The sequence below is a fragment of the Phymastichus coffea genome, unplaced genomic scaffold (assembly GCF_024137745.1).
Source record: "Phymastichus coffea isolate CEN01 unplaced genomic scaffold, Cenicafe_Pcof_1.1 PCOF00219, whole genome shotgun sequence".
NCBI classification, from domain to species: Eukaryota; Metazoa; Arthropoda; class Insecta; order Hymenoptera; family Eulophidae; genus Phymastichus; species Phymastichus coffea.
The window spans coordinates 46304-63061 of NW_026707030.1; the positions used below are offsets into that span (position 1 = coordinate 46304).

A 16758-nucleotide genomic window follows, 5' to 3' on the forward strand; every position below is an offset into this window, starting at 1 on the left:
TTATTTACAGTACATATAATTTCAAAAAGAATGAGCGAATAATTGCATTCTTCAACAACTTTAGTGATTTTCTATGTGAAGAGGCGATGTGGCAAATTTCAGAGAGTATCAAACCACGTGGCGGGAAGAAGCCTCAATCACAGAATTAACGTAAATTTATCCATTATTAGTTCTTGCTTTCTCGGGAATCGATGATCGGAGTATCGTTCAAATGGTACAAAGAAATTTGAGAATAAGCAAGTTGTTTAAAAAAGCAACCTCCGTGAGGTGTTAAGTAATTTGTATACCTTGTACACAATTTCAAGTAGACAAAGCGTTTGTAACATATAATAATTCTTTACAATCAAAACTTCAAAAAAATTACAATATAATATCGAACTTCCTGTGTTGTGATAAATAGACGAAAATGACAAGGTGATCGAAACGCCGAAATGATCGTTATATCTTGTGTAAATGCGTAACCAAGATACAAAAAAATAATACAAGTAGCGATGTAAAAATGAAATTTCCGTCGTCTGAAAAAATTAAAAATTTGAGGCGTAATTATTTTATGCTTTAATTCCGCTTAGCGTGTGTAATGCATCGGAACAGAGTAATGGTACTCTGAAAAAATAAATATTAGAGCTAAATTTGCTTAGGCATCGTAGACAAGTATTTATTTGTTTCATCGACGTATGTATAATGTGTATAGAGAGAGAAAAAAAAGGAAAAAATTAGAAAAGGAATTTTTTATTTACGTTGATTTAGGGCATATTAGTTACAAAAAAATATGCCTGTTTATCTAGCTTTATGTAGATAGATGCATTTTCAATAGTCAACAGCGGAACTGTTGATTAAACAAGGATGAACACCAATTACGTTGATTAAATGTATAGTTTCGTGTCTACGCTTTCATCTACGCGTAAGACAACGGGGCACATGATGTGACTGAAAGCGAACAAAATAATACACACTCACACATATAAATAAATAAATAAACAAATACAAAATATTGAGTAAATAACGTTGCCGTACTATTGTACGTCGCAGGTTTTGTTGGGATATTACAAACACTTGTTAGTAGTTGTTCAAGCTTTCAGCTTTACATCGATTTGCTATCTAGGCGAATGTAATAGTAATAAATTTAAATGTAAATCAATCGTATGTATTAGATAACAATTTGGTTTTTTGAAACCATTAAAGCAGTTTTTATAGTTAATGAAAAATTACATACTTGGTGCTGTTAATAGTTGTGTCGTAGTTGCTTTCATGAAGAATAAAATGTTATTTTCTACGTACTGCTTTTGCCAAAACGAACAACAAAATGAGACGACGATTAATTTCATGATGATAAGAAAAATATTCAATTTTATAAAAAAAAAAACTTAGGTTTTTGAATGTATATTTATTGCTTTGAGCGTTGCATAAAACTATGGATCTTTGAATTTAATATGTGTGCGATTAAATGTGAATAAAAAATGACTGAGAATACAGGAATACACTCAAGCAATTAAAAATAAGTTTAAGAATGCTTACATCGAAATATAAATTTTCATGTGAATTTACGATAAAAGTCTGTTGAGTGTGTTAACGCCATATGGTGACAATTGGTTTTGCAAGATAAAATAAAGTCTCCGTGCGAGCGCTGATGTGATGTAAGCTATCTAAGGTTTTCTGAAATTGATTACGAAACAATTTACAAATTATAAATTGTCATTTAATTTCGACATAATACTAGTCATAGTGAGTAGTAGCAATCGTTTCAACCCTCGCATGTGAGTTACGAAAAATAAATTTTAAAAATATGGCCTAGAGTGACCAATCTGTAAAGCAATCCGACCATATCTTGCATTGAAAATTATTCAAACATACCACCTACACCAATGTATTTTTGTAAACCTAAATTTTAGCCCTTCCAATGTTTCTAAAAATACTTTTACAGGCTCTACTTACACGTGAAGATCATTGATAAGGTATTTGAAAATTCACCTTGTAACATCAAAATATAATCACTTACAAAATCCTGTATCGGGCACATATAAGTACTAAGATATTTTGAGCAAACTAATGTTTTTGAAGTGATAGTTTTGAAAGAATATGTGTGAGACGTGCATGGATCAATAAAAAGAATGCAGACAGCGCAAATGTCTGAAATTATTGCATAGATTATTACTAAAACAAATTGTAAATAAAATTAGCCGGTTCAACTTGTTTCTCGTATTGCTATAATATTTATTACTTATAACTGTTGTGTGTGTGTGTGTGCGTGCGTGCGTGCGTGCGTGCGTGCGTCTGTTATATCTATGTATATGTAAAGATATCGATTCCAAATCACACTTTGCATTGTTTTTAGATAATTTACACTGTCCACGCGATGCCATACTTTCTACATCATAGTCACGTTTATACAAGGTTTATATTATTTTTATTTGACATAAAACTTTAAATTAAAAATACATATTACGTTATGCATTTTATAATTATTATTTACATCAACATATTTTTATTATTACTATTTTTACTCCATAGTAGGAAATTTCTGTCTGTAGCAAAACCACATTCCTAATAATGATGCATTTTAAATGTAACCACTTCTGAAATATTATCTGTACTAATATTTTTATTGAATCAAACTCTTAAAAAAATCAAATGAATGTTTTAAATATTCTTACAATTTCTGATATAAAATGTTAAAAACGTAGATGCTGTAGTATTTTAAAGAGTGCAATTTAACAAGTCTTCCAATAATCTTGTTCAACAAAGCCTCATATACCTTGATTTAATGATATATTTTATATTTTATTTTTGACCAAATAAAAACTTTTAAACGACTGATTACTTCAAATGATTTTTTATAATCTTAATATGTAATGAAAATATATTAAAGTATTTTATAAAAAAAATGTTTTCATGTATCTTCATCAGTGTTGTGGAAGTAAATAAAAGCACAATGTTTCAACACGATAGCCACTTTTGTAGACATTTAGATATCTTCATAATTTCAATATTTCAATGCACAGACAGAATTTTTCCCTCAAAAAATTAACTTCTATTAATAATGTACTACTGCAAAAACAGCTATAATACTTAAAACTAATCACGAGTGAGATTAACAAAACAGTGAATGTGCAACGAAATAAAATTGTATAAATAATTAATAAAAAAAAATAATTGTATAAAAAATGAACTATTATACTCGGTGAAATCGTTTATAGGTAGATAGGCAAGGCAAATAAGAAGAAAGTATCAAGCGAATGTGATCCCGTTCCCATAACCACGCTGATTCCTTAAAAAGAAAAATATATATAGAATTCGTGTGTACACCGTAAAAAATCGATGTTTTTCTATTTCTTCAGCTTAATGTATGTGCTTTTCTGGGAAAAGTCATTTATAAAGGATTTAATATGTATGCGCATGTAGTCTCCAAGATTGCATCGTTTAGAAGCAATCGAGGAAAAAATTGGTGTTCCAATATCAATTAATAGATAACAATTTTTAACATTACAAACATCTCGGACATTCATACAGAACTTATACAAGTAGTTTGTATCTATACCGCCAGGTGCTGCACCACTGCATTTAAGGCAAGAAAATCATTGATCATATTTTTATAATTGAAGTATAAAATTTTTAAAATTATTTCTATACACAAAAGAAATGCTGAAATGTGACATCAATTATGTTATAATATTGAGATTTTTATAACTTACTAATTTTCTTGACTTAATATAATTAATATAATTATGTCAATGTTAGTGACGGATCATCAAATGATATTTAAAAATGTACTTGCGTTGAGTCTGAAAATATTTTGTTTATGTAGCCGTATTACAATTTAATTTGAACAAATAAAAAAATAGTAGTTACTTAAGAGTCAACATCATTTATTTGTCGCTATATGTAACTTCTCGCACAAACCAATCAACGCTCATACAACGTGTTAAGTAAAGAACTAATATGCAAATAGACCAGACAACTGTCAGCAATTAACGCAAATAACGCTGTTCTAGCAAATTTTTATCGAACAAAAAAGAAAAAAAATAGGTGTATACTCTTAGAGTTGTAGCGACTGAAAAACTAATTCAAATCGTAGGATCGACAGAAACGTATCCATTTACTAAACGATGTTAAACAAAACTAAGCTGTAAGAGAATATATGATCTCACGCAAGCACTTGAAACGTTTTTGCATCAACAAATCAAAAAAGAAACTAAACATCTTTTATGTTAATTCAAATGAAACATTGTACGGGTATGACGATCACACATAGTTTTTTAAGCAGCAATAAAAAAAACAGTAAAAACTATAAGGAAACTAAAACGATACATATCTTTGAAGGAAAAAGGAAAAATTAACAAACTCGTTGCCATTATCTGGAAACGAGAAGCAGAGACGATGGACGCAATTGTATACTTTTACTTTTCTCGCAATGTGTTTTTTGTAATTTTCTCACTTGACTTTCGTGGCTGCGGCGTTGAATAATTTGCGCATACTGTAAATATATGATTTCTCTGGAGCAACAAAATATATACGCAACAAGACAACACAAAAAATGGACGCGACTTCTAGCATTATGGCGAAAATCAAGCAATTAGTGTGATAGCGTAATCGTGTACATTTTTTTAGCTCTTAAGGAACATTTTTAATTATCGTCTGATGAAAAAGTGGAAATAAAGACACGATTGGTTACATCAATATACTTAAATGTATTTCCTCTCTTCCACCCATGTGAAAAATATTCTTCGCGTGAAATGTCTAAAAAGTGGCTGCATTCGAATGCGCTATTCAAATATTTTTGTTAGATGCTGACCTACCACTGTGCAGAATGGTATGCTCCACATATCTCAGTTATTGTGTTTGCTCGAGTGCCTGGAAAATCTTGTGTATAGGATAGTATTATATCCACCGCAGTCGGAACGTTGGTGGTTTATATTCTACGATGGTTAGAGGGTGAGTGACGAGTATAATGCACTAACGCTTTGAATATATGAATAAGAAAATAACAGTGTTAGAAAAAAATCAATGTTGAAGTATCAAAATTTCCTTTGTGTAGTTAACAGTATCATTTCCAAAGGTGAATTATATTGAGCATAGACCTTACAAATTACTTCTTTTCGACACATTTTTCGATCTCTTGGTTAGCAGTTTTAATAGTTGTGAGTCTTGATATTGTTATAATAATGCACATACAACGATTTTATTCAATCAATTGCTTATTAAGCAATTCATCGTGAGATATTGCGACAGACGAAAAAGAAAACTGCTTCAGAAAAAATAGATAAAGAAATTCAGTTAATTCACTTCGACATTGATCAATTACCTTGATTTTTCGTGAAGGAAATAATAATTGTTAATATAATGTTGAAATCCTTGTAATTAATCAAAAATCTTATTGATTGCTATTATATTATAAAATAATTGTAAAATGTGTTAATTAATTAATTTTGATAATTCAGACGTCGTGGGCGTAATACTAATTCAATTATTCTTAATAAATCACATCTCTTCACACTTCCTAAATGCATCGACATATGAGGCATTGAACTTTTTCAAATTTTCTCATTCGCCATCTTCGGTTTACCTTTGTCAAAAATTAAAAATGTTAAATATTGTCATTCCCCGATGAAGAACGCTCGTCTGAATTGATCGACAGGTTATAGACAATCGCATAATAAGGCGGCTGATCCACGCGTGGACACAATGAGGGTAATGATTACACGGTGTCCATTTCAGGCGCACAGAAGCGAAAACGAGAGAGGGCTGCGAGCTTAGGACTTCCATGAAGGCCCTCAGGGGGGCGAAAGGCGGTTGTGACCGATTCGATTGAGAAGCCAGCGTCCTCTTAATAAAAGGCAAACACACGTATAAAAAAATGTATAGGTCTTTCGACCCTTCCCCCTCCCCCCTCTCGCGTTTGCTTTTCGACACTCTTTTCTTTTCCAATGTTGTGCTATTTTGGATGGCTACGGAAAAAAGGTGCAGCTTTCGCTCGTCGATTGTCTGCACGCCTTGACGGGGTGTCTGAAATATTGTTGACCAGTCTTTCAAAAGGTCGAGCTCATTTGAATGGGTATATTTTTGAATAATTGACATTCTTCTTTGATATTTCCTAACAATTATCATTGCATCCAGGGTTGACTGGATAGTTTTCAAAGGAAGTTTTCCTGTTTTGTGTCAATTTACCGCGCAGATCAAACCGCACTCCCCCCCCCCCCCCCCCCCCCAAAGAAAAGAGACACAGACGAGAGAGGCGAATTAAAGAAAGTAAAGAAGAGGATGAGATAGATCTTTCACGGATCCGATCAAAAGCTGAGCAGCTGGCCTACAGGTCGGATCAAGAGTAGGTACGCTCGTTCTCTCTACTTATTTTCTTTTTCAATGTGTTTTTCGTATTTCTGAATTACGAGCTTTGGCGCACTCGAACAAACTTCTTCGTCGATACGCGTTTGCACGCGCGATCGCGTCCTCGAAAGCTGCTCTGCGCTTTTCACACGCAGGGAAAACTCATTGTGCGTGCACACTGAGCGTATAGCGTGTTGTCAGGGATAAGACGCCTTTCGAGCTTTCCACGGCGCATCTCAAACTTGGAGTTGAGTTAAGGACAAATGTTTTATGACTGCGATGGAAACGGAATGTTTTCAGATGAGCCAGCAGTATAAGTGTTTTTGCGAGAAGCCAGTGTCCAGATAGCGTTAATCAACTCTGATTAACCTCCATTCGTTCGGCCCGCAACAGTCATCTGCTTAGTATTAGTCTGCAGTATCATACTTTTTTCGCGAGATGCATCGTACTTTTTTTCGATATAGCCACTTTGCTGCTTCACTTCAGAGGCCCGAAAGTGGCCAATCGTTGCTTCATTGTAAACGAATAAAATCAGTGTTATATTGTTTATTCGTTTTACAGTTCCGAGGCAAACTCGACGTTACCCAATCAACGAGAACGAAGTATTTTTTAATCGCATACATCGTAGCAATGCTCCTCTATCTACACTGAGTTTTAACAACGTCATTCTTCATTTCAGATGAGACGCTTTCGTGCGGATATATTTCCCGTCAATTGAGCATGTTTACTCATTGATGCTACAGCTGCATCGGCAATACAAACCAATTGACACCGAGAAAGCTCGTAAGACGATTGTTGTTGGGGTGGGGATGGCTTATTCGCTGGTACGTGCACCTTCGATCAGCGATTCCGGCGCTGTCATCCGTGTCGCGTCGCATTTTAATTGCCGGACTCGATTGTAAAGCCATTTCACGCGAGAGACACCGCGCGCTATCTGTCGCAGCAGCGCGCGTATTAAAATTCATCGCGTACCGAGCGTGGAAAAAACAGGATAGCGCGCATCCGTTCGCGTGCCAAAAATAACATACCCGCGTAATTGAACGATTCGGATGAAGGAAAAAAAAGAAAAATGGGATCCTTTTCTCACGCAGGGAGCACTGTACACCGACGATCCCGCGATTACACACTTTTTTTCTCCTTACCCGCATACATGGCATTCACGCAAGGTATATACGAAAGAGAACCACAGGCGTACACGATGTATGGCGCGGATCAAGGACTTAAAAAAAAAAAAAAAAAGAAAAAGCTGTATATATCGTTCCGCGAAACAGTTTTTCGCCTTTGAAACGTCGGATTCTCGTCTAGCGTGCGTGCGGGCTGTGAAAAGACATGTCAGAAAAAGGGGAGGATTAACGTCCCGAGAGCCGGAGAAAGAGAGGCGCGCAGAAAGTGATACGATTCTTTGATTGTTCATCTCTTTTCCTTTCCTTTCTTTCCGATGCACGACGATCGCTTCGGCACGGCTCGATCGCGATCTATTCGCCACTTAATTTCAATTTGAGATTTGTCCTGCTCGCGCACGCCGGGGCACGTTGTAATACTTGCGTTCCTGCTGCAGCGGGGCTGAGGATTAAAGTCTCGGTCGCTCTATAGTTTTTTTGTCAGTTGATTTAGGGAACACGCGAACTTTAGTATGATTTGATTTATTCTCGTATTCATGTTCGGCTTCAGTTTTCAATGCAATAGATGTACAATCCGTTCGTTGATCCACCAGTAGATTTGGAAAATTTGCGTTTCAACGAACGCAAAGAGTCAAAATAGAAAACGCAGTTATAGCTTAGTCAAACGTCTTTTTAAATCAATGATAACATGTGCATAAAACGTGTGGTATTGTCGAGAGTCTTATTATATGAAAGTTATCGAAACGACGATGTATAAGTAAAATATCTCGTGATTAATTATACGTACAGTCTTGCAATATTATGTGACAATTTTATTTGCCTACGTTACATTACAAGTTAAATTATTTTCTTTACTCTCTACTTGTGATTACTTTATAGATGCAGATGATGCCAGACGGATACCGGCGTTCACAGCATCTATCAAGAATAAAATTCTTTTTCTATGATAAGAACAATATTTATGATTTAAATTTGTCACGTAAATAATATAACTGCTATTTCGGTAGTGTACAGAAAGCGTTTGTACTACTGACGATGCAAATATAAGTAACAAAGCTTACTTCTTTCGACCAACTCGTTAAAAAATAATCAAAGAAAAACCCGACGAAAGCGAAATCCAAAAACACACCATCAAATAGTAAAAGAGCATTAAGACCTTAAAAGGAAGAAAAAGAAAGAAAAAGAAAGGAAAGAAAGCCCATCCGCAATCGGAAAACCCAGAGTTACGGCAAGAGGGGGCTATATAAGGCTGTGCTATCGCTCCTGTGTTTGGTTTGAAAATACCTTATTGTTTCAAACAGCAGCAGTTCAGCAGCCGTAGCGTAGGTTCATAAAAAATTCAGCGCTCGGATAATTACATCAGCATCGATCGTTGCCTCGGGCACTGGGTTATAGTCGGCCCTAAGATATCCGGCAAGAAAGGAAGTTGAAAAAAGAAGAAAAAAGTTCCAGACGGCGATCGATTGCCTTTGGGCTTTCCCGATTAACTCCAGCGCCAGCGAGCCGTGTGTCTAGATTTCCAGATGCAAATTTTTTTTTTTTTTTTTTTTTCTTTTTTTTTCCTTTTTTTCTGCCTCTCCTCGCATTTTCGCCGTATTTATTTGTTTGTCTTTTGGACGAGTGCAGTCGGCGCGCGCGCACTGCGCGTGTTGACACTCGATGTAATAGAATAATCTGCGCGCTCGAGGCGCAATCGACCGACGGCGCTGCGGTGGTTTTGTCTCGACCGTATCCCTTTGCGTTGGTTTGTATAGCCGTGGCTAGCCCGCAGTACAAACATCGAGTGCAAGCGCCTCTGCCCCTCCCCCCCTTTGTTTCGACCTCTTTAACGTGCTGCTGCTGTAACGACCGATTAAAATCTGTATGTCCGTGCTGCTAATTTATCCTACACGATTGCGGCTGATGATCTCTGTCTTTGACCGACGATCGTCCAGGTATATAGCTGCGAACTTAGCGCGCGCGTCGCGCTCAGATTTTCTCGGCAATTAACGGACTTGGCGCTCGACTTAACGATGCTGCTCGTCGGAAGCGCTCGAACAATGCGCTTTTTTTTTTCCTCGAACGGACTGAGTGGCAGGCGCATCACGGGGCCGCCGTTAATGCCGTGACAATACAGATGTTTTCGCGCGTATAACGCGCAAAATGCCTGCCATATATACCTTTCACACTTGACCGGAGTCCTCTCCGCGCGCGCCTTTTTAACTCTCAGAAGGCAAAGAGAAAATGATCGCCGTGGACTCGTTGAAGAAAGGAAAGGGATCGCAGGGCCAAGCCAAGCTGCTCGGGTTGTTATGTAGCCAAAAATAATGGCTTTCGGGCGTGTTTATTTGCGCGCGATACTTTTGTGAACGTTCAACGGGCTTTCGGATCCCCCTTCTTTGCACCTTGCGAAATCATTCGGACGGTAACGAGAAGGCGGCGCTTTTGGGAAAAACGTCGCATTTGCCGTTGCAACAATCGTCTCAGATCGCGCGTTTCGTTGCTTTCTTTTTACATACAACGTCTTTTGCGGACCGACCAATTATCCAGATCACCCTACCATTACTGAAAATCTTTATCGACAGATGATTTACTTGTAAAAATAATTATGTGACAATAATACTCCGTGTATTTCTGATCCTTAACGCTAAGCGCGGTACGCCAAGTCTGTTAATTAAAATAAAAACGAAAATAATGCTTTTGAGAAAATGAAGATTCATCCTGCATGTTATAAGTAAGCTTGAACACCGTCAAATATTTTTTTGTAACCAATTGCATCAGGACTTTCCAGTTGGAATTAATTGAAAAAATTAGTAAATAATATGACAACTTCTCCAATAATATGAAAAGTTCGCTATCGCACCAACTGTTTTACCTTAATAAATCGTACCAGCAGTAATTCGAGAACTGTTGTCCGCGCGTATATCGCGCGACAGGGCATCTTGCTTCCCTTTTACGGAAGAAGAGAAGGGGGTCAGTTAGGCGAGTCGTATAACGCGAGATTATCCCCGAGATGAAGGGTTAGCTCAAACAGAAGTGATGGCCACAACGCGACGCTTCTGGTTTTTGTGAGCCAATCCTGTCCGTTGTGGTCACCGGAAGCAACCATTGATTTTTAGAAAACCCATATAAACTTATTTCGTAAAATACAACGGCTCGATCGATCTTTGTCCGACAGTGGTTGAAAAAAAAAATATAGATAGAGAGAGAAAACTTTCTCACTCGGCAGTTTCCATTTCCGAATTCAATTAAGCTGCGTGCTCCGCTATCCCATCGCGCCGTTTTGCTCTTCTTCTTCCCTTTTTTCGTTTTCACGGACGCGTATCCGTGTAGCACGTGTATCGTTAAAAGACGCCGAATTCTATATGAGGATTATAATTCGTCGGAGCAAATATTTACTTATGCTCCTGCGTTAGAGAGTTGGATTCTTCTTTTCTGCACGCACCGCGGCGAGTTATTGTCGGTGGGATATAAGCCTGGTAGAATGAAATGTGATTGGGATAAAAAATCTTTCCATTTGAATTTCCAACAGAACGTCATTAGAATAAGTTTGATACGTCGGCCGGATATTTCGCTCGGTTGAATAATTCAACGCTAGGAAGATGGTGCTTTATTTTCACGAAATCAAAAAGCAATTGGTGGCAAGATAAACGACAGGAGGATCTGCTTTTCGGCTATTCGTTGGATTTATTATTTCAGTGACTGATTAAAATATGAATTGTTACAATGGAATGTGTAAAAGTTTGCGACAAAAAGCACGTCCCGATAAATTGTATCTTGAATATTCTCATCGCGCGTAACGTATAAATATGATAAGTACAGCTGATAGGCATCGATTCGGCAACTCGTCGCAGCAACTGACTCTTTTGAAAAATAAAAATTCAATCCCACTTGTTCGTCTTCGCTCGGCCAGTAAGAAGAGTAAATCTGATCAGAAAGCAGTAATCAGCAAAAAGTAAAATCTTATCCTCCTCGGCCGCGAGTAAGAAAAAAAATCCGTTAACCCCGCATGAGCCAGAAGATAATCCAAAACCCGTGCGTCGCAGGCCACTTCACCGCGCCACAAAGCGCGCCAGCGCGCGTACAGCGACGCCGACGACGCGAGAGAGAAAAAGACGCGCGCGCGTGCAAGAGTTTTCCCGATGCTCGTGTGTGCGCGAGCCCGAAAGAGATTAACCCGCTCTCGGGAAAGCTTTGGAGGCGCGGCTTACGCGGTATCCGTGTTTTCGTTAATCGATATACCTGGGCGGATTTATTGTGGGACGTAAGACGGATGTTTGGCCGAACGAAGATCCCCGACATGGAGATATAATGGGCAAGTCTATTGTCGCGCGGCTGAGTCGTGTGTGTCGCTTAGAGGAGTGATGTTTTGACGGGATGGATCGACGATCGAGCGCGCGTCCGCATGCAGGACCGGGCGAGAGGCGGAGACTCGCTCTTCCACGGGCTTTCGCGTCGTACGACGATATCCCCATGATTTGCCTTCCACGATCGACACCGGAGTCTTTTCGACTGCGAATCACAAATCGTAACTTCGGACGTAACGCGTACCTACGGGGCAATGGGCGACAGATAGAACGGATATTAATTATGCGAAAGGATTTTTAGCGGATTTTAATAACGTTAATTGCGCAATATACGTTCCGCGTAAAATTTATTGCATCGTTTAAACAATATGTAATTGCGTTCGAACGAAGCACGCGAGGACGAGTAAGGGGATACGGATGCAATTAATTTCCTGACATTATTAATTTTGTTACGCAAAATTATCAAACGAGTTCATTTTCGATTTGCCTGGAGCTGCTATTTCGATGCGCTCGCGATCCTCGAATATCGTTAATTCAACAGAGTTTGATTCCATAATTTAATAAATAACCCTGCAACTTCGGTTTCGCATGGGCGAGGTGGGTAAATAAGACGCCAGGAGAGGTCGCGTTTGCCGCTCCGCGACAAGTTTTGCACCTGAACGCGTATATTGATCAACTTTTTCTTTTTCTTTAATCCGAATTTCGCGTATTTTTTCGTACAAGCGCAAAACCCGCACAATCATTGATTTAAAGTATTTAAATTCGCTTGAAAAATAAAAAGAGCCTATATTTTGATTACTCGCCGAACTAACAAGCCTCTCTCGCAACAAATCTAAACATCAAACGTTAATTGACGAGCTCGCAACGCACCGGTTCGACTGTCCACTTTGGCAACGAGAAACCGCGAAAAAAAAGAGACAGAGAGACAGAGAAATAGAAGTTTCGATGCGTTGGTTCGATGTACATTTCCGCGTAGTAAAAGTGAGCCTATGTCGCTAATTGGTTTTCAGTTTAAAAACAGCGCGCCGACATGGCGTCGCGTGCGCGAGTTTTCCCCCCCGTCCAATTATGGAAATTAATTGACTTCGCGCAAACGCCCGTGTGCATACGTTGCATATCGCGCCGCCTTTTTCTGCAGCCGTCTGTCTCTCTCTCTCTCTCTCTCTCTCTTTTTTCTTCTTTTTTTTTTCATCTGCGGGCGCGAGGCAAAAAGGGGTTCGTTTGATATTTTTATATTTGCAGACTTCGATCGTGTCGTTCAAACATTTAATATTTGCGATTATCGCTTGAGACTCTATCGAATCATTCAATATACAAATACGAATATTCAACCGGGTCAATGATGCTCAATTAAAAATGCTGTATCCGAAAATCATGGCGTCGCGTTGATATCTCAAACTGCAAATAAAAATCCATTCGATTCGAGCATGGGAAATATACTTGACATTACACACTGGAAACGGCTTTGCCGGCGATAATTGAATAATCAACATTAACAGGTCATTAAATTGAAAGCGAGCGCGTGATTGCATCGAGGTAATATTACAGACGGACAGTCGCAGAGAGAGAGAGAGAGAGAGAGAGAGAGAGACGACGACGACAACGAAATTCGCATCACTGAGCGGAGCACGCTCATAATTTCGATTACGATTTCCGAAGGGACGGGATCTGATGTTCGCACTGACGTGCGTATATATGGCGAATAGCCTCTTTGATGTCGCACCAACGCGGCTCCATCTCTGTCACAAATGGATACTGATATTATTAAAGTGGGCACTGACGGGAAATGATTTTAATTCGACTTTTTATTTTTTTACTTTTCATGCAAAAACAATGATTATTGATTTGGTTAATTGATCATTCTGTTTCGTACCATAAAGAGCAAAAATTTATTTATCTAATTGGAATACTATCAAAGTTCAATATTATTAAAGCTTTGTTCAATTATAATTAGTATCCTGGGTCACAACTTTCTACTCTATAGAAGGATCGTTATAAATGATTATGACGCAGAAATTAATTTTGAAATTCTATGAAAATGATTACTAACTTTCTCGTAATAATTCTATATATGTTAGAGTCATATATATATATCTACGTTCCACGTGAACATTGTTCTTGAAACAATAATAACTATAACAACATCAATAATAACAATATATTTTTTTTAATTCTCTACATTTAAACGTGTCTTGACTCTTTAGAAAAACAATTATAACAAATAATTACCACATGAATACAAATTCCAAATTTCTTAGCAGTTTCTTTGCAATTTTTTTTATAAATATGGATACAACTAATTTGTACTATTTTTTGTCCGCTGCATATATTTAAGATTTTCTGTATTATAAACTTTTTTGACAAACGAAAAATCATAGTTGTCCAAAATATAACAAAATTGCTAACTGAGAAAAAACATGGCAAATTTGACGCGCGACAACTCACATCGCGCAAATACATAATCAACGAACGAAATAGGCACTCGCATAGGGCCATGGTATACAGAGATAAACATCACACATCTACGCCAGGAGCCTTAATCCTGCACCGAGGATAATCCAGATTCGGGATAGAGACTCGCGTTCGCGTAATGCCCGCGACACACACGTATATACGTATCCGGTATATATACCTTTATGTATCGTTTATTATTAGCGCCGCGTATTGCGTTCTCCTCTTTCTCTTTTTTTTTCTTATTGGATATCCATTGCTCTCTTTCTTTCCTTTGTGGCGGCGTAATTTGTATGGAGCGAACGTATAATTTGTTATTCAGATTGAGGATTATTTGATTTCTTTCTCTACGCCAAATTTACCGGAAAGCACGTTGAATAGGATAAACGTGCGAGTGTGTATTGCTCGTCCAATGCATATATCTCCGGATTAAATCTATCGGAGTACGAGCATTTTTGTTGCAGGGTATGCGTGCATGAAAAATAATACGTTGTCCATGGCGATGACTCGCGCGATTTTTAAGAGTTTCCAGCAAAAATTGTAAAATGACCGGTGTCTTCTCATCATTTGTCGGCAGTCGATGGAATGGAAACGATATAAATGTAATTGACACTGCACCCGGCGAAATCGCCGATAACGTCGATACGCGCGGTCAGCGTGAACGGAAAATAAAGGTAAAACTCCAGCCTGCCAGAAGCAACAACGGATTAGCAGCGAGGCACTAAATCCGGTAATGAGAAAAAACCTTAAAGCGAAAACTCGTTTCTCAGTTAGGCTCATTACGCATTCATAGCGCTGGCTAATAAGCGGGCAGCAGATAGTAATGAGAAGAGCGCGCGCAGCATCTGCGCGCACACGCGACGACAAAAAGCATGAGCCATTGAGTCGCGCGCCATTGCTTTGTGCAAAAGAGGGGCCGGCGCAGGGGGGAGGGGGGAGGGGGATCTCCAAGCGCGCTTTGCGATTAACGTGCGCGCGGATTAGGATTAAGGGAGAGGAAAAAATCCCAGCACTGCGCCCGTAACAGATCCACATTCACGTGTATACGCTCGGGTATAGTTATGATGGAGTTAGGAGCGGGCTGTGTATACGCGCTGCCACAATGGACGTTCTGATGGTTAATGTATTATGGACGTGCGGACGTGGCGTACAGCTGGCGAGCAAGTACGCGTGTTTGAGGTTTATTGTGCGTGAGATATACTCGGTCTGCCTCGGCGATTGGCCGCGGATTGTCGTACGCCGACAGAGGCGTTTCGTTCGCCGTATAATAATGAGGCATCGATCGACGTCGTGAAAATATCGCCGCGAGCTCGATCGTCGCGCCGCAGCTCGTTGGCCGCGTGCAAATCCAATATCGAGGACGGTCCCCCGGTCGCGGCGTGAGCAGACCGAAATCGCGCGTCCGAGAAAGCGGGTGCCATTAGCCCGTCAGCGATGGGCAAACACACGGGGCGCATGGCGGCGGAGCAGCGCGCGACGCTTCCTCGGCGAGCTAAGAAAGCACACACGCGAGACGGATCCGAGGAGCCTGAACGTCGAACCCACTAAGTAAGAGTAAACTTGGTAACCTCGATACACGCGCGCGCGCACTCGCTGTCCATTCTGCCTCCAACCCCGTGCTCTCCACGCGTGCCCCCCCCCGCCTTCTGCCCGTAATGCGGCTTTGACGCGTTATCGGCGCGCTATTGGAATAATCGAGGAGCGCGACGGATAGGCTTTCGGCGTCGCGTTGACTCGTCGATGAGCAAAAACAGCCTGGCCAATTAGTGCCCGATCGGCGGTGCGCGCGCGTACGCGAGAAATCGGACCCGAACGAGGGCGCCTCGCCGCGTTCGCGTACATTCGCACATCCGATAATCAGCAGGCAGAGGCAATCGCAGAGGCAGCCATGTCTCCGTCGAGCTCGCCCGCCGAGTATTACCCTTTCGTCCGTCTCGCTCGGCAGGTCGGAGCTTTCCCGAGTTGCCGGCTTGCGTCCCTCGTTCGACGCGTGTCTCCGTCGAGAATATACGCGTGCGTATCTCTCTCTCTCTCTCTTTCTCTCTCTCTCTCCTCTCTCTCCCACTCTTCCAGTGACAAACGGCGAAGATGCCTTGTCGCGCTGTTACATAGGCGTGGTCGCTACCACGCCCCTTCTTCGCTCTCCCCTCTACCTTTTTCAGCACCGCGCCAAGCTGATATCTGTCCTACCTGGCTCGCGCGCGTCCTTTATGATGCGCTTACGAGGCGTTCTCGCCTCTCTTTTATTCTCCTCGCAATTACGAGCGGACGAGCATGGAGACCGAAGCGCGCGGCAATTTCACTCACGCGGAGATGGAGAGATGTGACAGGCGGATGCTATTTAAAATTCTATTTTTTTTTACGTTCGCCTTGTAATTGATGTTACAAGATAAACAAGATTTTCATGGTATATGGTTATCGTCAGCAATGAGAATTTGCCTTATGCGATTAATCGTTTCGCTTGAAGATTTGTGTGCGAATTAACGATGAATTGAAGAACTATTGAAGAACTCTAGTATGTACATAGTTAATCGATATAAAATCGTATGAATATGTTGAATAAATATAATATGTCAGTG

At 39.8% G+C, this 16758-nt stretch overlaps 1 protein-coding gene across 2 annotated transcripts in view; it reads left to right on the forward strand.

The window, feature by feature from the left end:
• The window catches only part of LOC131674214 (guanine nucleotide-releasing factor 2), a 41770-nt gene extending 37103 nt beyond the window's left edge, over positions 1-4667 (forward strand). For both annotated transcript variants that reach the window (XM_058952731.1, XM_058952732.1), the window contains one exon: positions 11-4667. In XM_058952731.1, the coding sequence (XP_058808714.1) occupies positions 11-149 (139 nt within the window). In that variant the 3' untranslated portion in view covers positions 150-4667. The remainder of the gene's footprint in view (positions 1-10) is intronic.
• The last annotated feature ends 12091 nt before the right edge of the window (positions 4668-16758 follow it).